The sequence below is a fragment of the Tympanuchus pallidicinctus genome, unplaced genomic scaffold, assembly GCF_026119805.1.
Source record: "Tympanuchus pallidicinctus isolate F22 unplaced genomic scaffold, pur_lepc_1.0 scaffold1, whole genome shotgun sequence".
Classification (NCBI taxonomy): domain Eukaryota; kingdom Metazoa; phylum Chordata; class Aves; order Galliformes; family Phasianidae; genus Tympanuchus; species Tympanuchus pallidicinctus.
Window position 1 is genome coordinate 100,257,634 of NW_026294618.1, and position 27,780 is coordinate 100,285,413.

At 39.8% G+C, this 27,780-nt stretch overlaps 1 protein-coding gene and 1 long non-coding RNA gene across 2 annotated transcripts; one reads left to right on the forward strand and one right to left on the reverse strand.

Annotated features, from left to right (window-relative positions):
- Nucleotides 1–27,622, forward strand: MSH2 (mutS homolog 2). Its single transcript, XM_052682129.1, has 16 exons — nt 1–251; nt 1,180–1,334; nt 1,694–1,972; nt 2,070–2,216; nt 3,400–3,549; nt 4,813–4,946; nt 11,035–11,234; nt 14,086–14,195; nt 16,619–16,742; nt 17,466–17,616; nt 19,047–19,144; nt 20,472–20,717; nt 22,308–22,512; nt 22,884–23,131; nt 25,592–25,764; nt 27,198–27,622. The coding sequence occupies exons 1-16, from the start codon at nt 14–16 to the stop codon at nt 27,366–27,368; spliced, it is 2,829 nt and encodes a 942-aa protein (XP_052538089.1). The 5' UTR covers nt 1–13; the 3' UTR covers nt 27,369–27,622.
- Nucleotides 5,345–19,744, reverse strand: LOC128080348 (uncharacterized). Its single transcript, XR_008206616.1, has 3 exons — nt 19,638–19,744; nt 7,359–7,552; nt 5,345–5,428 (listed from the first exon to the last, which is right to left on the reverse strand). It is a non-coding gene; the product is annotated as an uncharacterized LOC128080348 (long non-coding RNA).
- Nucleotides 27,623–27,780: the final 158 nt, after the last annotated feature.

Here is a 27,780-nt window from a genome sequence, read left to right on the forward strand (position 1 = left end):
CGCGCGGCGGCCGATGGCGGGAGGCGGCAGCATGGCGGCCGAGGCGCCGCGGGAAGCGGTGTGGCCGGAGGGCGCGGGGGCCGAGGCGGGCTTCGTGCGCGCCGTGCTCTCCCTGCTCGAGAAACCGGACACCACCGTGCGCTTCTTCGAGCGCGGCGATTACTACTCGGTCCATGGCGCGGACGCGCGGCTGGCCGCCCGCGAGCTGTTCCGTACGCGGGCCGTCATCCGGCAGCTGGCGGGCGCGCCAGGTGCGTGCGGGGCTGGGGCGGCGGGCGGCTCGTGGGGCGCGGCGGGAGGAAGGAGCGGCGTTGTGCTGCGGGCTGCAGATCCCGGGGGTCTTTTCCAACCTCTGTGGTTCTGTGTTTCTGTACTGCTCGAGTGCGGGTGGTTCGTTGGGTCGCAATGGTGACGTTCACGTGTGCGAATCGCCTGTTCGTACGTGATTGACTCACGATGGACTGCAGCAGGGTATAACGTCTAATTATGCATTGCTCAAGATTTTCTCGATCTGCCTCTTGCTCCTTTTTGTTAATCTTTTGGTATGCAGAGGTAGAGCTTGCAGACATCAGATGTAAGAGTTTGTCAGAAGAGGCAAACCTTGCTGTTATCGTTCATCTCAAGTAGCTTAATATTGCAGAGCTTATACTTAATAAACTTGATTGGAACCGGTTCGTGATGAGTGAAACTTTTTTTATGCAGTGGTAATAGAAAGAGAATGGCACTGGAATATGCTTTGCGCTTCTTGGCGTGAGTGATGGGCTGCTGCATAAGAAGAAAGCTGCGAAGATCTTAGAAAGTGTGACAGTGTCAAGGATGGGGTTTGGAATACCTCCCAGACCAGGAAACGCGTATGGGCCCCATTTCTGCGTTATGTTCGGTGCTGCTCAGTTGAGAGATGAAAGCCCGGGTCTTCAAGCTTTGGTTTCAAAACATTCCACAACAGCATTATCTGGTGTCTCTGATTGAAAGCTTTCTTCATGTCTAATGTGAATAATGAAACGTTTCGGGTTTGTGTCGTTTCAAGGGTTTTATGTGATCTTCAGTATCAGACGAACATCAGTTCTGAAGGCTGTAAATTCTAACTTGGGGGGAGTCAATTACAGAGAACAAACGTGATGAATACATTCAAGCATCTTACAAGTCCCCCTTCCCCTCCCTCTTCTTTTCTTTCCATAGGAAATCAGAAACTGGAGAGTGTTGTGCTCAGTAAAATGAACTTTGAATCTTTTGTGAGAGATTTGCTGTTGGTTCGTCATTACAGAGTGGAAGTTTACAAGAATAAAGCAGGGAGTAAATCTGTCAAAGAGAACGACTGGTATTTAGCATACAAGGTACAATTTTCTACCTTTCTGTATGATGGTAAGAGGGAAGGGGATAAAGAAATGACTCCTGCATCCCTCAGTTTGGAGTTTCAGTGACTGCCTCTGGTGGCATGATGGTAAGTTGTGCAGTTGGTTGTATGTTGCTGTGCTATCAGCTGCTGGAGGAGCTCATCCTGTGTCCTTGCCATAGGCTGCAGGTCTGAAGAAGCCTGAGGTAGTTCACTTTCTGTACATGATGTTTAAATGGTTTAAAAAGCTGTGTTTTGTATTAATGGTCTGTTCTTACCAATTCTTCTTTGTTTTGTTCGGTTTTAACAAGTGTATCCTGTGTTGACACCTTTTTAAAACTAAATTTCTCCTGCATGTAGGGTTCTCCGGGAAATCTTGCCCAGTTTGAGGAAGTTCTCTTTGCCAACAATGATATGTCAATGGCCATCGGGGTTGTGGGGGTGAAGCTGTCTTCTGCTGATGGACAAAGAGTAATAGGAGTAGGATATGTGGACACTACGCTGAGAAAACTGAGCGTCTGTGAGTTCCCAGATAACGATCAGTTCTCAAACCTTGAAGCCCTGCTGGTTCAGCTAGGACCTAAGGAGTGTGTGCTGCCAGGAGGAGACACTGCAGGAGAGATGGGGAAACTGCGGCAGGTAAGGGCAGCAGTTCTCTCAGGGTGTGCTTCTAGGTGATGAGCAGCTGTCCAATGAAAACTGAAATTAATTGGTGACTGTATTTTATGGCAAACAGGTCATTCAGAGAGGAGGAATCCTGATTACAGACAGAAAGAAGGCAGATTTCACGACAAAGGATATTGTTCAGGATCTCAATCGCTTGTTAAAATCCAGAAAAGGAGAACAAATGAACAGTGCAGCATTGCCAGAGATGGAAAAGCAGGTGAGCCCAGAGCACTGTTTGATGTGCCCCTGTTTTTTTAGAAGCAGAGTGGTGTGTGCACCTGTTGTAAGATGATCTCTACCCTTCCTGACCCTGTTGTGTGCTGGATTCCCATACCTCTGAGGGTATGCATTGTGTTAAACTGCATTCTTGCTGAAGCCCTTAGCAGTTCTGCTCTGCATGAGTCTTTGTGTCCAGGAGTCCTGGAAGAATGTGAGATATCATGTATCACTTTCAAGTAGTAAACTCTGGTAAACAAATTGATTGCTAACAAGTGCTTCCTATTCATAATCAATCTACCTAAGGGCTGAAATATAATCCTTTGATTATTTTGCATAATGGGAAAACTCATATTTGGAAACAGAGTGCTGTTTATGTTAGTGCTATTGTGATTTACATCATCTGACAGCTCAGTTATATGATGTGTGTTGCCCTGTCCCCAGAGGTGTTCAAGGCCAGGTTGGGTGGGGCTCTGGGCAGCCTGGTCTAGTATTAAATGTGGAGGTTGGTGGCCCTGCCTGCAGTGGGGAGGTTGGAGCTTGATGATCCTTGAGGTCCCCTTCCAACCCAAGCCATTCTATGATATGATATGATATGATATGATATGATATGATATGATATGATATGATATGATATGATATGTAGTGCCTGTATCATATGTGTGATTTCATAAGAGCTTAAAATTGTTGGAAGTCTTTATAACCAAACAAGTCAGTAATCACACTCACTGTCTTTTGTGCTGGCATTAACATGTGTAAGGTCTTACAGTGAGCCAGATCAGATCCTTGCTCTGTCTGTCTGTAACCATGAAACCATGTCCTCAAATGATACATGATATCTATCTGCTATAACTTGTTTCTGTTCCTGGGCCAGAAATGTCCTGATAAGAGCTTTGGCAAGTTGGCGTGGCGTGCTCTTCACATCTTTGTTTATCAGATTAAGCAAGTACCTCGTTTGTTCTTCTTACACCTACCTAGAAAGAAGCTGTAGTGCCCTAGAAAAAAGTGATGAATCTCCTGTAACCCTGTTGAAATTGTCGTAGCTCAGAGACTTCGCTTGACTATTTCTAGTAATTTTCTTTATTATCAAATGCTCCACGGTTCAGGAATATTTCTAACTAGAATATGTGGTGGTCAGTGTTTTTCTTTTCTTTCTTTTTTTCTTTGTTTTTTTTAATCTTCAGGTTGCTGTTTCATCTTTGTCAGCCGTTATCAAGTTTTTGGAGTTGCTGTCAGATGACTCTAACTTTGGACAATTCGAACTGACTACTTTTGATCTTAGTCAGTATATGGTTCTAGACAATGCAGCTGTCCAAGCACTCAACCTGTTCCAGGTAAGAAATGCATGCTTGGATTGATCTGTGTTTTGCAATATACTTGTTTAGCTGCTTGATAAACAGTCACAGCTTCCCACGTCCTGATAACGTCAGCTTCTGCTTTTTTAGCTTTGTTTTCAGTTACTCTCATGTTTTGTATGTTTTAAACAGTTTGCAACTGTTAACACTCTTTGTTCAGTTTTGTTCCCTTGTTTGCCTTTGAATGCAGAAGAGAAGATCATAAGAGTGGCAGGAAGGTGTAGAATGCAGAATGGGAAGTGCCTTGGAGATAACCTGCTTGCAGCTGCTGAGGAGTTGGCTAGGCAGTGCAGAGAGGGCATTAGCTTTCCTTGGTTGTAGTCAGTGGCAGGAGCAGGTTTGGAGGATGGAGGAAGAGTTGAGTTCAGTAGTTGTGTGGTATGACAGGGAACTCCAAAATAATTTCTACAGTCATGCCATTTTTGGAGAAGTCTGAATGTGTGAAGTATGTAGGTGAAGTTCTGATGATGCAGCAGATGCAGTTGATTATACAAAACTGTATGTGCTGGGGTAGGTTATTTGTGGTGCTTTCTTGGATTCAGGAGTTTTTCATACACTATTCTGTCCAGAACACTGAAGGTATGAATAAAATACACTCTAAAATACATTATCTGGAGGTTAAACCATCAATATACCCTCTTGCTGAGTGTCCTCTTGTAGTGCTAGTTCTACGTTCCAGCTATTTACAGACATCCAGATCTGTTGCTGGTTAAATCCCTACACACTGTTTTAATTGTAGGCATTCTGGTGTAGAAAGTGAGGTTTTAATTTCAGAGTTGTGAGTTGAAACAAGGTCATTTGTTATTTGTCAGTGTTAAACACGATTTTTTTGCTTCCCAAATGTTTGTGCAAAACAACCAAGTAAAAATCCTAGAAAAATGACCATAAGGCTCTCTTGAGTGCAATTAACATTAAGCCAAAAGCAGTACTAAACTATGGTAAGCTGTAGTCTGAATAGTCTTATTCTGCTTTTTTTTTTTTATTTAATGGATGGGATCCTTGTTTTTTCACCTTACAAAGGGCAAACTAGCAAGTATCTAGATATGTTTCCACTTCTCCTATTCAAAGAATATGCTACCCAATGGGTAGGTATGTTCTAGGAAGCAGTGCAGCTGCCTTAATGCAGCGCCTTCTTTGATGGTGCTGGGTCTCATACAGAAAAGATGGATCTGTTTTGAAGCAGTGAACTGGACTGCCAGTCAGTGGGTGTCAGTAAACTTAACTTTTTCTTTTCCTTTCCAGAGTTCTGTGGAAAATGCTAATAATACACAGTCTCTGGCTGGTTTACTAAACAAATGCAGAACCCCTCAAGGGCAAAGACTGGTTAATCAGTGGATCAAACAGCCGCTTATGGACAAGAATAGAATTGAAGAAAGGTAAAATTGTCGCGTTTGCTGGACTTGATGCAAGTTGTAACTGTTTTATAGAAGGTCCCTTTTCCTTAAGCAAAATACTATAACCAAGAAATCAGTTTTTCACTTTTAGAAATGGTGGCTGGAGTTTTTGTGCGCTATACTTTGTTGTAGTTCAACAGAACAGAAAGCCTGCTCAATGAGATGCTTACTGACTATTAGATCATTTACAATTACAACCTTTTAGGCAGGAAGTATAATATGGTCAGATGACTCATGCTATAGGCTAAGGTGCTGCTTTTTAACTTCACACTGTATCTTGATGCCATTTCCAGTTTACCAATGAAAAAAGAAATTAAGCAGTAGTGATCTCTTTGTATTTCTAGAAGCCAAATCCCTTAGTATGAAACAGGCACTCTTACCGTATCTTGTGCGGATACTGTGGCCCACATATGGTCTTCATCTTCCTTGCTGTTTCACACTGCTGCCTGTCACCCATGTCAGCCCTACCAGCAGAGAGCAGCATCAGTCAGTACGAAGCTTTTCAGCATTTGACAACTCACTGCTGAGATAGAACGGATCGTTCTCAGTCCTTCAGGAAGGGAAACTACAAACATCTTACTCCCCCAGAGCGTATATGCTCATTTCGTGTTATTCTCCACACAAAGAAAGCCTACAAAACAGCTCATATATAAGTATATATTTAAATATAGCTGTCCTCTATCACCTAAACACAAACATTGTACAGCTCAAGTAAGTGGTAAGTTAGTTCGAAGTCCGTTTGTTTCTTTAAAAAGCAGAATAAACCAGAAAACTGAATTTAACTTTGATACGTTGTCAGTCTTGTATTTCAGATAAGGCAGTGCAGGTATTTCTGGCTATGTTGTTGGGCTTTAACATGGATCAGTAACGCCACAAAAGAAATTTCAGCTTGGACACACAAATGTTTAAAGAAGCTACACAAGGAGAAATCTTCTTTCTAGATTTGTATAATTTTATATTTTCATGTGTGTTTTCAAGTAATTTGCAGAATGATGCCTAGTGACTTGATCCAAACATGTTTTAAAATGTTTCTAGCCTGGGAAGTATTTGTCCCCAGGTTTAACGAATGCTGTATCTTAATTTTGCATGCGTTAGTAAGCTTTCATCATTACTTCTTGATTACATGCCCAGGATGTTCTACTTCTGTCAGTTTCGGATCCTAAAATCCATGCCAACATTAATTATACAGTTAACTTGATTTTAAGATTTTGAAGTGAGTTACTCCCATTTGTGGTTTTCTTGTAACAAAGTAAATGTTGGAAATCTAAACTTTTCTGACAGTTTTGTTTGATCATTATTGTGTGCCAAAAGTCCTGCAAGTCTGGAAGAAAGATGATGTTTTGTTTATGAAGTTGAGGCAGTAGACAGAAAATGTGACTTCTGTATGGTTAATGTTGGCTGTATTTAGCAAAAGCTGCATTTAAAGGAGGAAGGGAGCACTTCAGTAGCATTAAGCTATCAGTGAAGCTTGCAAAGGTGGATTCCATTATTGAGTTTGAAAGAGTTCATTGATAGCCTCCTGTACCTCATCTAGCCACCAAATCAGCTGGCTTGTGCTTCATGAAATGTAGTTAGTTTCAGTCTGTTGTGCTTCTGGACACACAGTCATACCTTTCACTTCACTCAGCAGCATTGCTGTGCCACAGTCTGAATGCCTGCAGATAAAAGCAGTGCATTTTGCTCAAAAGCTGCTGATGTACTACCCTCTCAATCTTAATGCTGTTCAGAGTGTGTAGGGCTGCACTTATTTAAATATAAGGAACAAACATAATAAGACAAACCATTAGTGGAACTGATAAGAGGAATTTACAAGTTCAAACACCTTTTGAGAGATTTGTGGTTACAGGGCGGTTTTCTATTTCTGAATTTAAGAATTCAGAATTTCAACATGCTATAATTTAGAGCATATAGATAGTTTGAGAAGAAAACACCCTGACTTTTGGTCCAGATAGAAAAACAGTGGTTCTTTTGTCATCTAGATGGATTCCTGATTATTTCTTAGCTTGAATGTGTTAAAGCACTCCACTTAACACTGATGCACACCTCTCATCAAACTAGTCTAAACCACATAGATTTGACTGATGTTAGATGACTTTTTATTGGAGTAAGCCTGTTGTTTTGGTTATCCAGAGTTGGATGCCTGGCAGTTAATTCCAAAACCTTCGGAGTCAGACTCTTGTAACCCCCTGCTAAGACCTGTAGATGGTGCAAGTCATCTTTTGGAGCTAAATGGATTAACTTTCAGTAGTTTTTAACTTGCAGTGTGTTAGGGTATTTATGGATAAGTAGAACTGGATGTTATGTCACTAATCCATATTAACCGTCAATACAGGATATGGTAGCATCACAAATTAATGTATGTAGTGCATATGTTTTAGATAACATAATGTTTACCTCCTCAAACAGCTTCTAGCCAGAGCAAAGAGAATAGAGGGTTCTGGTTCTTGTCTGTCTTGAAAAGCATGGTGTTGTGCCTGTGTCTGGCTGGTTTCCCAGGTATGCACAGTCCAGCCTTGCTTTCACCATGCAGCGACTTCAGATGGCTGTTCAGATGGAGCCTCCTGTCTCTTCTTGGAGTCAGCATATCTCTGAAATTAAAAGGTAGCTTCAGAGACAGAAAGTGCAGATCATATTCTCAATAGGATTTATTGGGTAATGATTGTAGTGAAGTACAGAAAGCAACTTCAGTATGTTTTGTTTATTTTTTAGATACTGGAAAGTTTGAGATACGTGGGAGAACGTTAAGTAGCATTCTTTCTGTTCAATCTTGAGGAAAAAAAATACGCTGAATGTGAACATTGTTTCGTTCAGAAAAATAAAACATATCTTGTGTTTGCACATAGCACAAATGTAGGATTCCATTCAACTGATATCAGCCCTTTTGAGTGAGAACTGGGACTACAGGCCCTGAATTCCCTTCCCACATCAGTTGGTCTGTGATAGGTTTTCACTATTTTTGCGTTCTTTTTTAACCTACAGCTGTTCCTGCAAAGTACTGCAGGCAGTCTGTGTTGCTTCAGTCATTTTGGTTATCTTTGAAAGGACCTTCACTACTTTTGCAAGTGCAGGTCAGTACTTGTCTAGAGCAGCAAACTGATTTCAGGCAGTTCAATTAGTGGCCTGCATCCTTGCTAAGGGAGGGGAGAATGTGACCAGCTTGGAGGTTTGTCTAAACAACTTAATTAAAACACACTTTAACTAAACATTGGGAGTGCCTTTAGTGCCTGCAGAGACAGTTCTGGAACACAGGTTGAACCTGAGCTAACTGTAAGACAGGAGTGTGATTTGATTTTTGTCATGCATGTCATGGTGCAATAAATGTTTTGCATGAAAGAAGCTGTCATTTAGTGATAATGTAAGTGGCACTGGGTTTCCAATAAGCCTCTAGAATGTTAGAAAAACATCCCTTTTGTCATTCTGTAAGTCACAGCCTATGAGTTCACTAGTAAAATGTTTGTAACTTGAAGCTCTCAGCACTTCTTTAATGCTCTCTATTTCCTTCAACTATGGTTACTACTTTCAAAAGTACTTTTAGATTGCCTGTCTTTTCATTTATTTTTGCTTCTAAAACAGGTTGACAGTGAGTACTGCCTAGAAACTTAAAAGCTCTGCAAGTCGAGCACATGTCAGGCATGTCACTTCTTCAGGAAGAAATTTCCATCACAATCTGAGGCATTTGAAAGCAAATACAAAGTTTAGATTCTTCCACTGCTAGAAATTTACTTTTGGTTTTCTTGTATGAAGAGAATATGAGGATGTAAATAAAAACAAAGATTTCTTTCATGACACCTTCACCTATGGGAAAGACTGCATTGCTGTTTGAGCTGAAGGAGGGCATAAAAGCTGTTTGTATTCTTCGTGTTGTTGGTATCATTTGTCTTCTAGGTCAAGGATCAGCAATCAGTACCATAAATCTGTATCTCTTAGGTGGCATTGGTTGTCACAGTATATCTCTGTTGGTACTTTCAGCTCTCTCACTCCATCCTGACAGCCATTGCTTGGTGCATAGTAAATACAAGGATTAAGCTTTTAGTCACTTTCTCTTGCATCTGAATTTTGGGGCTCAAGTGAAATCAAAACTAAACTGAAACTTGGTTAAAAATGTCAAATCAGTTTTCAGATCTTTGTGCAAGAAATAATCAAATTGCTATTTTTATTTCTTCTTTAGGGAAAAGTGATTGTGTTGCTGTCATACTATTGTTTTGCTCTCAACCTGTCGAAAGAAGGTGGATGATAATTACTGCAGTAATTACATTTTGCTTGAAATCTGTGTTTGATTAAGGAATTGTAGAACGACCTCGATTGAAAATGACCTCTGGAGGTCATCTGGTCCAACCCCCTGCTCAGGCAAAGCAGGTTGCCCAGGACCTGCATTAGAGCATCTCCAAGGATGAAGACTCTTCAGCATCTTTGTGTATCTGTTCCTATACTCAGTCACCCCCCGAGCACAATCCTAATGCTTAGACAGAACCTCTTGTGTTCCAGTTTGTGCCCATTGCTTCTTGCCCTGGCACAGGGTGCAGCTGAGCAGAGCCTGGCTCTGTCATCTTTGTGCCTTTTCCTCATGTTTTATAGATGTGGATGGTTCCTCCCCAGCCTCCTCCAGGCTGAACAGCCTCAGCTTTCTCAGATTCTCCTCACAGGAGAGGTTCTCCTTGGTCCCTGATGGTCTTGGTGGCCCTCTGCTGGATTCTTTCAGTATGTCCACGAATATCCTTAATATCCTGCTTTTCTAAGTGGCATTTCTCTGAAAGAAGTGACTATAGTTAGCTTGAATGCTTAAACAGGAAAGCTGATCTTATTCTGCAGTCATAGGAAGACTTCAGCAGGTGGAGGGTGTGAGCTCTTTAAAAGGCTCTACTGTTCTGTGGCTGGGGACGAGGAGTTAAACCTTCAAGATGTTCTTTAAAAGTAATAGCTGAGCTTCTCCCATGAAACAGTGCATTGCTCATTTGATTTCGTTATTAACATATTTTCTTCCTTGTGTTAATTCAGTTATTTCCCATGAAAACATCTGGCAGAACTTGGGATTTTGAATTATTGCTCTGCAGTAGTGATATCTTATGGATTCATGCATGGATCCAAGTATCAAAAACTGATAAAAACCATCCAGTCCTTTTTTGGAGCAGTGCTAGAAGTGTTCTTGTTCCTGTATGTACTACTGGTGTTGGTTTTGATTTATATCACCTGAGATTTTGAATTTGCACATTTGAACAGCTAACTGTCTTGAAACAGGGATTTCATTTTGCTTTGATTTCTTCCCATGTTTTCTTTGTTTACTTAGCCATAAACTTTGTATTACAAAAAAGCCCTTCCCCTTGATATCTTTATTACTTGTGAGCATTAGATGTGGCTTGTGTTACCTTAACATAGCTCTTCAGCAGCCTTGTATGTATTCCTACTTTATGGGAACCTGTTCTGTAAAATGAACATGAACCTGTCAACCTTATGCGTATGGCTGGCAAATACAGGAGGGAAAAATAGAACAGTGCTAGGAAGGTCATGAGATGTTAGTCTAATTAGCATAGTTTGGTAGAGGAAAATTGTGTTATGCAGATCTGAACTCTTTGAACCTGTCATTGTAGTGGACAAAGGCAAAAAATATGAATAAATTAGGTAGTTAAAATGCCTTTCACAAGTTCTTTTGCAGGAGGCTGTTGAACAAGCTGAGAATTGTGGGATGAAAGAGGTTTGTTTGTGTATGATGTAAAAAAGCACAACTGAAAAAAAAGGCAAAAAGGTGAGCTCGTGAAAAGCAAAATACAGACCAAGTGGTTGGATAGAGCAGTGAGTAAGATTTTGATCATTGACTTTTATGATGCAAGGGGACATTAATTTCCAAGTAGATTCTGAGCTTTGAAATACCTACTGAACAGATGTTGGCAGTTTGAAATGGTTTCACTTCAGTGCTGTTCATCAGATGCCCAGCTGTAAAATTCACAGAGCGTGACACAGTGCGAGTATCCTTGCTGAGACCGAAACTTCCTTATAACCGTTGTTGTAATGGCAGATGTAAAAGAATTGCATACCACGTCATGCTCACCCTTACATCTCATTAAATCTTAATTAGGTTGAATTTGGTTGAAGCCTTTGTGGCAGATACTGAACTGCGTCAGGGCCTTCAAGAAGACCTTCTGCGCCGCTTCCCAGATCTTAACCGGCTAGCAAAGAGGTTTCAGAGACAAGCAGCAACCTTACAGGACTGTTACCGAATGTATCAAGCTATTAACCAACTGCCTAATGTTGTCCAAGCACTAGAAAAATATGAAGGTAATGCTACTCCCTGTTTTCAGTGTTTTATAATGCGTTGAGACTGCCAAGGAATAGTGTATAGATTTCCAAAGATTATGTTTTATCCCCTATGCTTCTATTGCAGGAGTAAAGCTTAAGGCATTTAAATTGGAACTGTGCTGGAAAATACCAGTCAGGTACCTAAAAACAAAACAGACTGTTGAGTGCTGGGTGCTGTAGTCTTTGGCAGTGGCTTATCTCTAAGTATCTAAGATATCTAAGTACGCACTATCACATACATGTTTGTGTATCATAGAATCACTGAATCATAGAATCACAAGGTTGGAAACGACCTATAAGATCATCTAGTCCAATCCTCCCATCACCATTGCCACCACAAGCACTAAACCAGATCTCACAGCTCCTCATCCAGACGCCTCTTGAGCACTGCCAGGGACGACGACTCCACCACCTCCCTGGGCAGCCATTCCAGTGCCTGACCACTCTCTGAAAGAAAAAGTTCTTCCTCATGTCTAACATGTCTTACAGTTAAGATAACTCTTCATACAATACGATGGTTGTTTTTTTTTTTTGAAGACACAATTCTCAAATATGTTTTGAGTTGTAACTACAATATTTTTTGTGTTGTTTAAGCTTCAGTGGTGTCATTTGAAGAGCATTTTGTTTTTTGAAGTAGGGAAGTTTTCCTGCCATGGAGAATAACGTGGCAGGTTTTCTACTGATCTTCAGTGGTAGGAAGCTCAATGCTATGACAGACAACCCTACAAAATACAAAGGTTACTATTTTCTTTTCTGGATGTTACCAAGAAGTTGCAAGATAAGATGGTATCAGCGTAAGAGGAATGTGCTTCAATACAGCAACAGCTGTCCTAGCCTACTAGAATTCATATTTTTATAGAAGGCAACTAAGTTGACAATCCCTTTGTTTAAATCAAGCACTGAAACCCTAAAGATTAAGAATTTTTGAAGTGGTATGGTTACAAATACTCCCTTACTCTATTTGAGCAGACACTGAGTGAGGTTATCCAGTAGCTGGCACTTTTCTGTACTGTAATTTTCTGTCTTCAAATAATGACTCTTCTAAAAAACTCATCGGGAACTAAGTGTATTTTTTGGATACTGCCTGCTTCTTCCAAAAGCAGTTAAAATCTTAAAACTGTGGAAGAACTGATAGATAAATAAAATATATAAAAACCTTTGTACATATTTTGATACAAGGGCCGTGCTGCACTGAGTTGGCTTAGTCGTGTTCTCCCTTTGGCTTTTTCGTACAGACTGCTTGGTTGTGCCTTGGTGTGGAGCTCTTGGATTTCCATCATCAACATTTCAAAATGCTCTCTTCCTGTCTTTATCTCTTTCTGTTAGGTGTCATTTGGATCAGTAGAGTTTCTTTGTCTTAACACTGAGGTATGAAAACAGTCAGATTTTACAAGCTTTGAGAGAAAACCACTAAGCTCACTGTATGCATAAATTCCAAGACTGCAAGAGGTTCCCGTTCTTCTACACATTATACAGAATCAGTCTGCCTTAGTAGGGCATTCATCACTAGTATCTCTAAAATAATTTGAAATAGGTGGAATGTTGTACTGTTATTGCAGCTATACATCTGCAGCTGCACCACGCAGTGATTAGCAATGATTGCCTTTCACCCAGCACGAAGCATTGCTTTGTTGAGATGTTTGTTTTAATGGATGATGAAAGCTGAGGAGTGGGGTACTGAGTGAAGGCCATTTTTTATTTTTTAGACATAAGAAACCTGCATAAGACAGGAAAGGACACTGAGTCATCAAATCATTTTGCTGTTGCTGGCAAAAGGAAGCAGTTCTCATTACTCAGATTGCTGGGCATAAAATCTAGGTACTTAGACGTCCATCTTTAAGAACTGCCAAAGCACCTTCCTTCTCATTTCAGACTGACACTTAATTTCAAGCCTGCAAATATGCAGGATGCAGGATTTGTGTGCTGTGTTCTGGGTGGACTTTTAGCGTGTTATATACAGTATCTTATGAATACCTCCTCATTACTTTGGGAAATACCTGTTTTTTTATTATGCACTGTAGTGCTGGTCATTCCTTGACTGTTGTACCGTTGTTCTACATTCCTTACCATTTCCAGTGGATTATTTCCTTACTCAGAGCACTTTTTTGTCTGAAACTACACTGAAACTTACTAGTAAACTTTGCTTTGTTTCTGCTAGCTCCGTTTTCAAGGACGTTTACTTATGTTTTTGATTTATTTTCTCCAGTTTCCTCTGTTATCTTGCACACTGCATATATTAGTGAATTTCACAAGCAACTTTCTTTTGTTTGTATGTTAATATCATTAATGCTCACATCTTCAAAAGATTAATGCCTGTACAAGCCCTGGAGGAACAGTACTGCTAATATCTTTCCAACTCATTCATCTTTTGCAAGTCATGGGTGTCCTCTTTATCTGCCTTTTAATCTCTGTATAATCATGAATCTTGTATTTTAGCATCTTGTGTGACACACTATTGAGGAGTCCAGATGAGGTCTGTGGGTTTCTTTTTGTCTCAAAGACAGACAGACTTCGTGGTACACAGGCACAATCCACTTTCAGTAAAGCTATACTCCATTTTAGTTTCTCTTTTGCACCATGTGCTTTTTATAATTTGTATATATTTTTTGTCCAATGAAAATGACAAATTTAAGTCATTTTGCTTTTCTTTATTTTCCCTTGGTAGAACAGTGTTGATTTCCATATTTCTTTTTGCTGCCTAGCTGACTGTAGAAATGTTTTAGGTTTAAAATGAAAAACATTCAGCTCCATAGTTGTGCTGTTTATCTTGGGTACATGAATTCTGGTGAAGTTGTGAAATATTGTGAATAATATTCCGTGTTCTTAACAGGAGCTCACCAGATGTTGTTATTGGCAGTGTTTATAACACCTCTTAATGACATCCGCTCCGACTTCTCAAAATTTCTGGAGATGATAGAAACAACATTGGATATGGATAAGGTATGAGCTGGCATGGATGAACAGGTTTACTTTGCTATTAAAATTTCTTACTGAACTTCTCAATCTGCTCCACACTCAGTAAATTAATTGATCGTCTGTGTAAGTTGTTACTGTTAGATTAGTCATGGCATGTGTGAGGAGTCAATAATCTTTACAGTGGAATATCCTAACTATGTGGCCAATGAAAAAGTGCTTTGGTTACATAGATGCTGGCACTTGTTTTCAGAAACCTCATCAATATTACAAGTGGGGAAGTTACTTTGCCACTTTTTTGCTTTTTTCCCCTCATAATTTCAGTGTTACTGTGATGTCTCAAATCTAGGATGTAGCCAGAGCTTCTTACATATTTCTCTGCTTTGTCGAGTTCAGGAGACATGCTTTTGTGTGGTGAGAGAGTCTTCATAACTAACAGTTTGTTTGGAAAATGACTGACCTCGATACAAAGATGAAGTTTACTTTGCAGTGTAAAGAAGTTTCTTGATAGAGAAAAAGCCACTGAAATTAATTTAGCCTCTCATCTGCACTTATAAAACATTACTGCAGACAGGACTCATTCTGCAAGCAAAACTGGTTTCTGTTCCAGAGGAAAACTGGCCAAAGAAAGGAGCATTAATCTGTACCAGAAAGAAGGGATAGGTACAGATGAATGGTTTGTTGTTGTATAGAACTGAACACTTCTTGTTTTTGGCAGTCTGGTTACTGAAAGTGAAACAGTGCCAAAGTTTTTGGTGCAGTTTATCATCTTTGTTGGAGAATTGGAGGATGCACTCAAAACACACTCATTTTTCTAGTGTTGCTATTTCATCTGCTTGCTCAGACACCTGCTTCATGTTTGTTGCTGACGAGATGCTTCAGTCATTTTGGAAAACTGGGGGGCTTTTAGGATTGTCATAAATGTCAATGTGTGCTGACTGCAGAGAGATGAGCTCTACCTGACGGCGTGCCAAGGGTCGGAACAGCAGTTTGTTGCACTTTGGAAAACTACACCGACCTTAAAAAATTTTGAACGTGCATTTTTTTCAAACGAAAGAACACTCTTTTCTTTCTTTGTGCTGTGTTCATCACCTGTGTTTTACACTCTTTAAGGCTGCTCGACTGACGCGTGGCTGTAATTGATCATGTATGCTAATGCAGACATTTATAGCTATCTACCAGTTACAGACCATCTGTTGATGGAACTCTGTATTCTTTAAAACAAGCAGTTGTTTCAGCATTCACCCAGCTCTTCACATTTCTTTTCAACTTTAGCTTAAATAATATTTTGTCGTTCTTCTACATAGGTTAGAGAGTCAGTTATTTTTAACCAAGGCCCCTAGGACCTGTTGTTGAATTTGTGGTTGTTTTTCCTTCGAGATACTGGGATCAATTGAAATGGCTACAGGTAAACCAACATTGGTTTTGTGAAGAGGGAACCTTCTGCGTAGGAATCTTCAAACTTGAACGTTTGGCTTTCAGTTTCTCTTAGATGTTTGGGTATTCATACAAAACGCTGAGCTCTGTTCTGAGTGTGATTGAAGGACAGGTTGTCATAGCAACTACATTATGCCAGGAATCTATTCAGGGTAAGCATTCTAATATAAAAAGAAACATCGGAGTTCAGAAAGTGTGGGATGTGGTTATTCATTTACCTAGCTGTTTAAAAAAATACAAAGTTGAGGAACAGTCACTTCCATTCCTGTATTTCTTAGATCCATGAGGGGCTGTGAAAAATGATCTGCTCCAACCTTCACCTCAAGTTGGGACAACTTCAGAATTTGTTACTGCTTTCGTTAGGCAGCATTTTGATTTTAGCTCTAAGAGCACGGCCTTTCACAGAAGGACTTGCTTTTCAAATTAATTAGCTAGCTCAACATAGCACCGGAGTCTGCAAATCATTTACTGTCACCTCATTAAATGGAGAAGCACTTGGAACCGAGATTTACTTATTTCACATAATGAACATATCCAGGTATCAGACTGTCATCAGTTCTGGGTTATTAGTCTGACCTGTCATGACAAGGCTTGGCATTCTTGGCATTTTCAGCTTATCCTTTCTGTTTCAGAACCAGGATCTGCCCTATAAAAGCAGGAATGTTCTGCTGTACGTTCTGTCATAAATATTCATAGCTGTTCTTTTTGCAGAGATATGAAGGCAATAGGAGTAACAGATCTATCAACAGGGCCATAACAGGGAATGAATTTGTTTATGCTGCTTTCACAACGTCTGCAGGATTCAGAGGGATCTCTAAAATCACATAAATGTGTGGAGGCCACATATCTGGTTAAGCAGCTGGAGAACATCACTGCAGTATGTTGGCACGCAGCAAAACCACAACCAAAATAGCAGGCTGAGTGAAATGCACAGAGGAGGTAGGCAGTGAAGGAGATTATTCCTTTTATTGCCACCTCACTTGAACAAATTGTTTTTTCGTTTTTCCCCCTAGGTGGAGAATCATGAGTTCCTTGTAAAGGCTTCTTTTGATCCCAACCTGACAGAATTGCGAGAGAAGATGAATGAGCTGGAAGAAAACATGCAGACCTTATTAAAGAGTGCAGCCAAAGAGCTTGGTAGGGGATGGAAGTACCTTTATTTCTTACCTCCTTATTTAATTATTTTGAGACCAAGTGATGAAAACTGGCTTAGAGTAACTAGGTGGGGGATGTTTCTGTTGTTCTATTTATCATTTTCCTTAGTTTGGAGTGACTTTAATTGTTACAGTGTTGTCTAATGGCAACTGAGATATTGCAGGGCTATGACTTGGCTTTTGTTTAGGGTAGTATTACGGAATATTTTGATGTTGCAGTATACTGCGTGCAGCTCATCTCATTCTTAATTAAGCCCAGGGTTTTCTGGGCTTAATTTATGTATTTAAACATGATACCTAGATATAAAGAAGGAAAGGCAAGGCTGTGTAAGGATGAGAAATCCCACCAGCAATAGTATGTGTTAATAAAAGAATCACAAGGCTGTACACGCTGTGTTTACAACAGCAAGCAGAATGTCCTTGCAGCATGCTGTGAATGGTTTTCATTTTTCTGGGGAGTATGTAGCAGTACAGTAATGGTGCACCTCGTTTCCATATGCAGTTTGAGGGCATATCAAAGGTAAGAGCAGGGAAGGAGACAGTAAAATTCTACTAGGTGTAGGTATTTCTCATGTATGTACAGAACCAGAACAAGTGTACTGAAGAGCATGTTAGAGAGGCTGTGAACTGGGATTATTGAGCAGAAACAGCACAACCAAAAGGATTTTGATAATAGTATCTGTTATTTTGTCTTTTCCTCTAAAAGGTTTGGAAGCTGGTAAAAGTATCAAACTGGAGTCAAATTCACAGTTTGGACACCACTTTCGAATTACTTGCAAGGAGGAAAAGGTTCTTAGGAACAATTCAAAGTACAAGATAACTGATACACAGAAGAATGGTGTGAAATTCACAAACAGGTATGAGGTAATACTGGTAATCTTTTGAGCCTGTTGCAAAAGAAGCAGTTATTCCTCTCTAGCTTTTCCACAAAGCAGTTTCTTGTACATCTTGAGTGGCTGAATTTTCACCTTTTTGGTTGGCTCGCAGATTGATACATTGAGTGAGACTGAGGAGAAGTCATGCAGTGTCTGTTAAAAGCACATGCCTGCATTCCTCATTTTCTTTGCCAACTGTTAGCTATTTTTGTTCATCTGACTTTGGCTAATTTATCTGTTTTAGCTGCACCTACCCGTGTAATTGCATTCAGTGTGAGTGTTTATACAGACGCTTTTACAAGCTGAAATAAGAGAAGAGCTATTTGTGTTTATCACCAAATATGACATGCAGCAGTTTTGTTGGTAATTATCTTTTCCAAATTATGCTGTAATCTCTGTTGGTCTTAAGTATTGGACTTGTGGCCTGAGGTTCTGTAAGCTCAGGGAGAGTTTGGACAGCACTCTCAGTCATAGGGTTTGGGTGGTGCTGTGTGGAGCCCAGGGTTGGACTCACTGATCACTGTGGTTCCCTTCAATTCAGGATGTTCTGTCATTCTATTCTATGAAGCTACGAAACTTAAGAGGATCTCTTGAGTTTAGCTGGTCCATTCCCTCTATTAGAACAGAGTCACCTTTGAAGCTAGATGCAATCTCACAGTTAAATGAGGTGGCTCAATGTTGTGTCCATTTGTCTGTTCTTCAAGCATCTTCCATAGCCTGAAGGGACATGAGCTTCAGTGCTTAATGCCTCCTTATCACATGTAATGAGAATTTACGTTGTGATTTGAGTGCTTAGTATCATTCTTTTTCTCTGCACCTGCAAGAAGAATTTGATGCCTCTCCTTTCCAAATTGAAAAAGCAGGCTTCCTTCCCTGTATCTCCAGCTCTTTTATGTAAAGCTGTTTTGTAGGCATCTGGACCACACTTGGTCTGTTCTCTGACATGGAGTTATTCATCCCACATGCAGGACTTTGTATTTGCTTGTGTTTTGAAATTCTTGTCCACCTTCTTCTCTGGTCTAACCCAAGGAAAAGCAGCCCTGTCCCACAGTGTAGCGGCAGCTGATCTTAACGTGGTTCTCACAGCACTGCTGAGAATGCATTTGAAAGTGCGTTCAGTTCCGTCATCCAGGGTGTAAATCGAGGCAAAAATAGTGTCAACCCCCAAAAATGCTGCTACTAATCAACCACCAGGTGGATTTCAGACTGGAGACAAGTTTGTCTATATCTGCTTCCTGTATGGAGTGGTTAAAACAGCAGCAATTAACACATGGTCTGTCTCAGACAGACAATGAAACTGTGACTTCAGGTGTAGCAGTTACTGCAGTTACCATTAGAGAAGTGAGTTTACTGGGAGGTGGCCACAGAGCAGAGGACATGACAACCTCTAAATGTTGCCATTTTGTTCACAGCAAGCTGAGTGCCATCAATGAGGATTACATAAAGAACAGAGAAGAGTACGAAGAGGCTCAGGATGCAATTGTTAAGGAAATTATTAACATCGCTTCAGGTGAATATGTTGTTGTTGATATGCATGGCAGTCTGGAATGCTGGGAGGAGCAGCATTGCTGTCACTCTGTAAGCCCTTCTGCAGAGAAGGACCTTAACCTTCCCTAAAGAATGTGAAAAATTTGTTTGGGGCCTTTAGTCTGTTGTTGAAAGTGTGAAATACGTTGTCTTATGGTCAGACCTTTCCCTGGAATTGCTACAGATAAGCAGTGATGGGGCACATGCAAATGCTTCTCTCATAACAGGGACAAAAATATGTCCATAGAGGCCACATCTGTCATCCTCTTCCCTCCCTGACTGTAGGCATCCCCAGTCTAACAGTAGGAGGCAGAATGGGTAAAAAAAACAAAGGAACTGAGGGACCTCAGGGCTGTGAAGGATGGTGAAGAAAAAATATTATGCCACAGAAGAACGAATTAATCACTGATTATATGGCACAATAAACAACTATTGTTTTCCTTAGTTTTCCTGTATTTTGTTCTAAGATTGCCTACCTGTAGGGTATTCTTTGCCATCCTTTTCCAAAAGGAGAAGACACACCAGGGAATGTCAGTCAGGAGGATTTGTAAATACTATGTCTCCCAGCGGCACAAGATCCAGCAGAACAGGTCTTAGGTCTTTGAAAGGAGAAGTGGAAAGTGAAAGCACTAATTAATATGAAGCAAAGGCCAAACGTATTATAGATAGGAAAGCACTTTTTAAGAGAATGCAAGAAGATTTCATTGTATTTCATTGTATTTCATTGTAAGTTACACTGGAAATCTTTGACCTTTTAGGGAACTTGCCAGTATACTGCAAAAGACTTTTTTAGTGTGTGTGTCTGGGTGATTTTCAAGTGGTGCTTGTGGGTGGGAAAGTTAAGTTTGTTTGTATACATATAATATGTGGAAATTGAGTATTATATAGTAGGAGTAGCCACAGTACATCATCTGCAAATACCAAGTATGTTTGAGAAAAAGTATTTTGCTGCTGCTTAAGGTTTGTGATGTGCAGTAACAGACTTGCAAGTGTATAAGTCTTGGGAAAAAAACGCATTTTTCCTCCTGTGAAGACAGACTAATTAAAAAGACTGGATTGATTTGTAATTCTTGAATGAAAGTGACTGGAAGTCCTCTGAATGATCTATACCTAGCCAAGTTCAAGAAATAATGTTGGAATAGTGAATGCATTTCCTACAGATAGGATTCTTTCTGCAGGTCAATACTCATCTCTTCCTATATACGCATTCCTATTGCAGATGTGAGATGTTTCACCTCTATAGCTCCCTGTCCGTCACCTCTTTCACATTTCTAACTGTGTTGAATTTGTCTCTCTGTAATCAAAAACAGGTTATGCAGAGCCAATCCAGACCATGAATGATGTAATAGCTCAGTTAGATGCAATTGTCAGTTTTGCTCACGTGTCAAATGCAGCCCCAGTGCCGTATGTTCGTCCTGTCATTCTGGAAAAGGGACAAGGAAGGATTGTGCTGAAAGGTGCCAGGCACCCTTGCATCGAAGTGCAAGATGAGGTGGCCTTCATCCCCAATGATGTTACATTTGAGAAGGGCAAGCAGATGTTCCACATTATTACTGGTAAATGTTACTTTTTTTTGCTTAATACTTAGGTTTTAAATGTTTCAAGTATATCCAATAATGATGCCTTTTGAAACAAAGGGGAAGGGAGGGGGGGAAAGGTATGTTAGAATAATTGCTGTAATCAAGAAAGTGGGAGCGGTGAGCAGCTTATTCATGTGTCTCTACATGGGCTGAGATTTAACTGGGAAGAATGTGTTCTATGGTCTGATATTTGGGCAGTGCTGTATGGAGCAAAGAGTTGGTGCTGATGATCCTTACGGGTCCCTTCAGTTTGGCAGATTCAATGATTCTACATAATAAAGAGTGAGCATTGCTTATATATGTATATACATATATGTGTGTATCTGTCTACAAAGTTCTTGTCCTATTCCTCCTGCTTACGGACATAAAGATATCTTCCAAACTACCAGTCATGGAGTGAGTTGTTACGACTGTCATTACGGTGTGCACTATTTGAGAAGTTGGTCACTAATTTAGAAATAGTTATTTGGGAAGAAGAGGGAGGCTGCTGGGATATCAGGAAGTAAGAAAACTCATCCTCACTACATGTATTCTTTGTTTTACTGACTGTCCCTTCGCAAGCCAGACAGCCTCAGGAGCTGGAGAGCCTAACCCTACTGAAGTGAATTGGAAAATTCCATGAGGCATCAGTTGTACTGTAGTCATCATGTAGGCATCTGCTGTAGGCAAGATTTTGAACACCCACTTTGATAATGTTTTCTTTGTTCCGTGCTCATCAATTTAAAATGCCAAGCATGTTTTAATGACCATACTTTTTTTTTTCTCCTCCTAATCTCTGGTGAAATTAAGAGAATTTTACTCTACAGGAAAACCTTTTTAGTGTTTATACATTTAATTGAATTTTAATTTCCATTCAGATATGCTTAACACATTCTGAGTAGCAAAGATCTGAAATTAGAGAATGATTAATGAACACTTCTAAAACGATCAAAAAGAAAAACTAAGAATCTGAATAAATGCATGGCAGCACTCTTGTTTTTCTGGTTGCAAAAGCGTAAAATTGGTTTTAATTATCAGTTTGTTTGGAAAGCACTTTTTATTTCATTTGTGCTTCAGTTAAGTTCTAATTGCAAAATGTATGTTTTTGATGATTCAGAATCCCTTTAGATTGTAATTTAAGCTTGAACCCAGTCTGTTAAGTAAACTGCTTCATTTTTGCAGACAAGTAGTGTTTGTTGTTTGAAGTAAAAGCAAATTATTTTTGTTCTTAAGCAGCAATACTGGTGACTTTACAATGAAAGCTTGTTAGTTTTAAGTATGGACGTGCATTTTAGATGACTGCTTACACTTCTGAAAACTCACAGAACTTATGAAACCTTTCATTCTTCCCTTCTCTTAAAAAAAAAAAGAAAGAAAAGAAAGGAATGCCTGTCAAAACAGTAACCCTTAGTAGTAGTAGCCCTCCTAGCTGCACCTGTTAGACAAGTCTTTTGTCTCCCAACAAAAGAGTAAGTTTATGTGTTGGTTTTTGTTTTTGTTTTTTTCAACAGCCTGCTTTCCTTTAAAAGGAGTGTTGAATGGTAAAAGATACTGGTTTTAAATTCCTTTGCAAAATTTCTTCTGTAGGCCCTAACATGGGTGGAAAGTCAACGTACATCCGACAGACAGGAGTCATTGTTCTTATGGCCCAAATTGGGTGCTTTGTACCCTGCGACTCTGCAGAAATAACCATTGTGGATTGTATCCTGGCTCGTGTAGGAGCTGGAGACAGTCAGCTGAAAGGTGTGTCTACTTTCATGGCTGAAATGTTGGAAACTGCTTCCATCCTTAGGTAAGTCCTGCACTTCTTTCATTTGGTTGGTGTTGATTGGAAAGGATGCGTTCTGAGAATGTTACATCTTAGCATTTTCTTTTAGCATCTTAAGATTTTCTTTTAGGATCTGAGACCTCAAGTCCTTTACCGTAGGGCTGCAAGTTCTTGAAGTAGCCTACTGACACAGCTGCTACCAGGAGGCCAAAGTCTAGGTGGGCCAAAGAGGCTCTAACTAGGAATAATTTGTGACACTATGTGTACTTTATTCATATGATGTTCATGTAAACTGTTGTTGTCTTGTGCCTGATGTTGTGCTCCACAGTATGATTTGTGGTAATCCAGTATCCAGAGTTTATGCTTTGCCCAAACTTAATTCTTTTCTGTTTTAGGACAGCATCTGAAAACTCTTTGATAATTATTGATGAGCTGGGAAGAGGAACTTCGACCTACGATGGCTTTGGCTTGGCGTGGGCTATTTCAGAATACATTGCGAGCAAAATTTGTGCTTTCTGTATGTTTGCTACACACTTTCATGAACTGACAGCTCTCGCTGATCAAGTTCCAACAGTAAATAACCTACATGTTACTGCTCTCACCAGTGACGACACACTGACGATGCTGTATCGTGTCAAGGCAGGTAAGACTACCAACGGCCACAATGGTGACTGCATTCCTCCCTGAAAGAGGGAGGCAGAAATATTAGTGGAAAGGAACACGAAGAGTTATTTCATGTGCAGTACTCCAAGCTTAGGTTTTATAGTGGACGTGCCGAGGTGCTCTTTATAATAATATAGATAATAAGGTAATGTGAATGGCAGGGGCTCTGTGCCATCTTTGAACACAGCTGGTGATGGTGATGGTTACCTGTTAAGAGTTCTGTGTTATTTCTCACACTCAAATGAATGCTTTTGTAGTTGCTCTTTTTCAAGGGCAGAAAGAAGGGCTCCAAAATATTCTTTTCTGTTTTCCTAGATTCCTTTTGGAATTGAGTTATTTTTTGTAAATTTACAGAAAGGTCTTATCCTCCTTGAATGTTTTCTTTTTTTCAAAGGAAATGAATACAGCTTTTCTCTGCTGGCTTTTTTTCAATAATGTTTTTTTAATTATTATTAGAGTTACTGAAGAAAGTCATTGCTCAATTTGTGCAGTAGTTTGGTATTAGAAAAGTTGCATGCTTTAGTTTTTAGGAAATGACATTATAATAAAATAACAAGTAGCTTGCTTCTGCTTTTGAATCCATGGAATAATAGTTGCCCTTCGATTACTCGTGGAACAGCTGCTAATTTTACACTCACCTCTGGTTGCAGTCTTGCAATTAGCTTTCAGACACTGTTCTCTAAAGCTAAGAGGTTGCTCTGAGCAAGAGCAATAAAAGAACAAGCAGAAGTGCTGCTGTCTTAGAGCTCAGCAGAGAATCTCAGATCTTGCTGCTGTCTTCTTTTCTTAACTCTCTTCTTGTGGGCTCTCTCTTTTGAGATCTTAAATGGCCTCTGTTCTCCTTTCTGTACATGCAGTTTTCTAGGCAATGTACAAACTTTGTTCCTGGTCAGTCTGAGTTGGTGGCCCTGGCTCTTCAGTCCTCTCCTTCTTTTTTTTGACCTATATTCATTCACCCCTTCTAGAAGCCATGTTTCATATTTTGCTTTGAACAGTTCTCCCACTTTTAGTCCTTCACGTCTCTTCTTGGAGCTTGAAGTGTTGTTTTGTTGGTTTTTTCATTAGTCCAGTTTTTTGGATGTGCTACTGAGCGCAGTATCTACTAAAACCTCTATCAGATCAAATGTGATGTTATGAAATCTTCATCTTCAAATACATGTTCTGAATTGTATTTGTATATTATAATTGTATATTATAATTTGGATATACAAATTGCCTTTTGTATAAGGTTCTGATTTCAGTTTTGTGCTTTTTCTTTTTTGGAAGGATTACTTTGTTGGAGCAGTGATGTAAGAGGAGGCAGCTCGCATGCAGTTGTGTTTTGAAACAAACAACAGCTTTTATTTGATTTGCAATGTCTAAAACTAAACCCAAAGTGCACGATAAGGAAATGAGTATTTTCCTTCTGCTTTTCGTTCTTCATGTATGACAGAAAAACTGGGTACAGTCCTCCAAGCCTCAGTTCCAGGATTTTATCAGCAGAAACTGGAGCTAACTTTGTCTGTGCAGATGTGTGTTGTTAAAGCAAAATCAAGAGAACAAATGTCTGCTTAAAAATAGTAATTTTCTTTAAAAAAACAAAACAAACCTGAGTGAGTACAGTTAGTGAAGCAGAAAAGGTCTAAGTACTGTTGTTTTCTTTGTCTTTTCTTCAGTTACCCAGCATTTAGCAGGTCATTAGTTGTCATTTAAAATGTGTAATTAATTTATTATAACTTTTTGCTGGAGACCAGAACTAAAAGGATAGAGTAATATTTGTGGGTGGCCAGTGAAAACGATGGCGATATAAAAGAATGGCTTTTGATACTGAAGTGAAAATGGTTTTATGTAACCGTGTATAATTGACATATTGTGAGCAAGTGTGAGAACTTTCCTTCTCAACCCAGTCTGATGAACGGGGAATTAATTGAAGTAAGTGCAAACTGAGAGATGAAAGGTTTTGATATAATTAAACTCTTCCTGGAAGCTGGGAAGCTGTGTGGTGCTGACGCAGAGGAGGAGGAGGAGGATTGAGAAAGCACCAGAGCATCTTTATATACGTGTCTCAATGCACTTCTTGTATCTTTTTATAAATGGTGCAGATGATTATTTTCCACACATTGTGCTGAAGCGCTTTAATGAAAAAAAATATTGTTCACTTTCATTCATGTGCTAAAGGGAAATTTGTTCTGCCTGGAGAATTTTCCCTTTCTCCTCCAAGGACTTCTGTAGCTCTGTTACTGTTCTAAGAGATCTTAGTTTAATGAGAGCATATTCCTAATCTGTTATCAAATCGTATATAGCCCAGAAACGAAATGCAAAGAGTACTGTGAAAACCAAACCACACATCACACACGTGCTCCTTCAGAACAAGAAATTATTACATATTGGTTTGTATAATCTCTGTGTAGGCCAGTTGTTTCTTGAGAATTCTTCACAGGTTGTTTTTCTCTCCACCCAGGTGTTTGTGACCAGAGTTTTGGAATACATGTAGCAGAGTTGGCAGCTTTCCCAAAACATGTGATAGAAAGGGCAAGAGAGAAAGCACTGGAGCTGGAGGAGTTTCAAGACATTGGCAGGCCCAATGAATCTGAAGGAGAGCCAGCAGCCAAGAAATGCTACAGAGAAAGAGAGGTTTACTAACAGCATTTTTTTTCCCGTTTACATGGGGTAGCCTGAGGAAAATAGCTTTAGGACTCAGATTTCCCCAGAGCACATGCTGTCCAACTACTTGCTTTGCCTTTTCCTGATAGGCTGTCTGTGCCTTTCCTAACAGAAGCATATAGAATCTGGTAACAGATCTCAGTTCTGGCCTGAGAACTTGGCGGCCTTGTAACTCGTTTATCATTTTTATAGAACAATTGCAGCCTTGGTAACGCTCCATTATGTGGAAGCCTTGAAGTGCTGATCTTCTGTAAGCACTTTGTACATTTAAAAACACTTTGCTTTAGGCAGAGGCTGCTCCTTTATTTTCAGTTCTGGTGGTCCACACGTGTTCTTGGCTCAGTAAGAATCTTATGTTACTGGCCAATGATCTCTGGTTTGTCCTGCCAGCAGGGTTAGGAAGTTCCCTCCAACTGCATCAGCAGCGCTGTGACCAATATTCCAACTTGCGAGGTGTCACAGTGAAGTGTTTTCCTGTTCAGTTGGATCTGGCTGCATGATTTTAAACTGATTATAAATTAAACAGGTGTGGCAAATGCTGTGACAAATGCAGTGTCATGTTTTATTCTTTGACAGTTCATAATGTATTTGATAGTAAATAATAGATCATAAACTGTGGAGGCACATAGCGTTAGAGGTCTTTCTTTTCCACGCAATTTGTCTGCCTTTGTTCACATCATGTCCAAGGAGACAGCCGTGCTATTGTATTTCCAAGTGCTTTGGAGCCTTCTGCACTGAAAGCATTCTGCCTCAGTTCTAAATATTAAAATCAAAGTACAAATGCTTTGTATTACCGTAGAAAACACAGAGGACCAAGCAGAAATCTGTGTTCTGGCCAAATTGTTTCTGATACAGGAATCCTGAACACTGTCCATTGACATGTTTGTTCTCACTAATCAAACTGTTTAGAAGTTGTACTTCGCCTATTTGTGTAAAAGCATATGCATGAAGCTTAATTAGCATCTCTTCTCAGTGGTGACAGCCACTCTGCAGTTGCTTGGTAACAGTTTGCTCTATCTTTTTGCATATGGAAATGTTGACTCGGATTTACAGTTCATCCAAAAAGTAACATGGCCTCTCCCAAGCAATGACTGCTCTAGCAATCTTTTCCTGATGTGGTTACATGATGGAATTAAATGTGAAACATGTATAGGAGCTCTCAGTGTTAAAATTAGTCTCTGTCATAGTTTTTGCTTATGGACAGAATGGGGAAAGAACTCCCAAAAACAGTATAACTGAATTATACATAATAGCAAGTGCAAAAATAATGTGGTTTTGTCTGTGAAAAGCTCCTGATGCTGAACAGGACTTTGTATTTTTGGTGTAATTTGGAAATATCCTGCTTGCAGCGTAACAATTCTTTCTGTTTTCTTTTTCCCATCCTTTCCCTCACTCTGTTTTAGGAAGGCGAAAAGATCATTCAGGATTTTCTCTGTCAAGTGAAAGCATTGCCCCTGACAGACATGTCAGAAGAAGACATCAAAACCAAGCTGAAGCAGCTGAGAGCTGATGTGTTGGCAAAGAACAACAGTTTCGTGAATGAAATCATTTCCAGAACAAAAGTTACACCATGAAGGATGTGAGAACAGGATGCAGCTCTTGAAGTAGTTTTTTTTTTCAATTGATTGCAAGAAGTACCATTTTCTTATCTTATAGTTTTTATGTGCTATAGTGTTTCATATGGATTTATGTAGCCTTATTTTTTTTTCTTGAATTGTAACTGTTAAAAAACTAAAATTCTGCACCCATTCTTTGCCAGGTTCCTGCTTTAGCTCCCATTTCTTGTGTTCTCTTAGAAATTTTCAATAAAATGTTTTTTTTTTCTTTTTGTATTGAGAGAATTATTCAAATCATGTAATCTTTTGCCAGAACAGAAGTGTGCCATTAAGGATAACCCTTCAGATAGCATACAACTGTCACGGCCTTGAAAAACAACATCCCATACACAAAATCTTTGTCCCATACATGATTAATTTGGTGAAGTTT

Coding starts and splice junctions, on each gene's coding strand:
- MSH2 (XM_052682129.1), top strand. CDS start 14: ATGGCGGGAGGCGGCAGCATGGCGGCCGAGGCGCCGCGGGAAGCGGTG. Junction 11,235..14,085: donor AGCACTAGAAAAATATGAAG/GTAATGCTACTC, acceptor TGTTCTTAACAG/GAGCTCACCAGATGTTGTTA. Junction 19,145..20,471: donor AATTATTAACATCGCTTCAG/GTGAATATGTTG, acceptor AATCAAAAACAG/GTTATGCAGAGCCAATCCAG.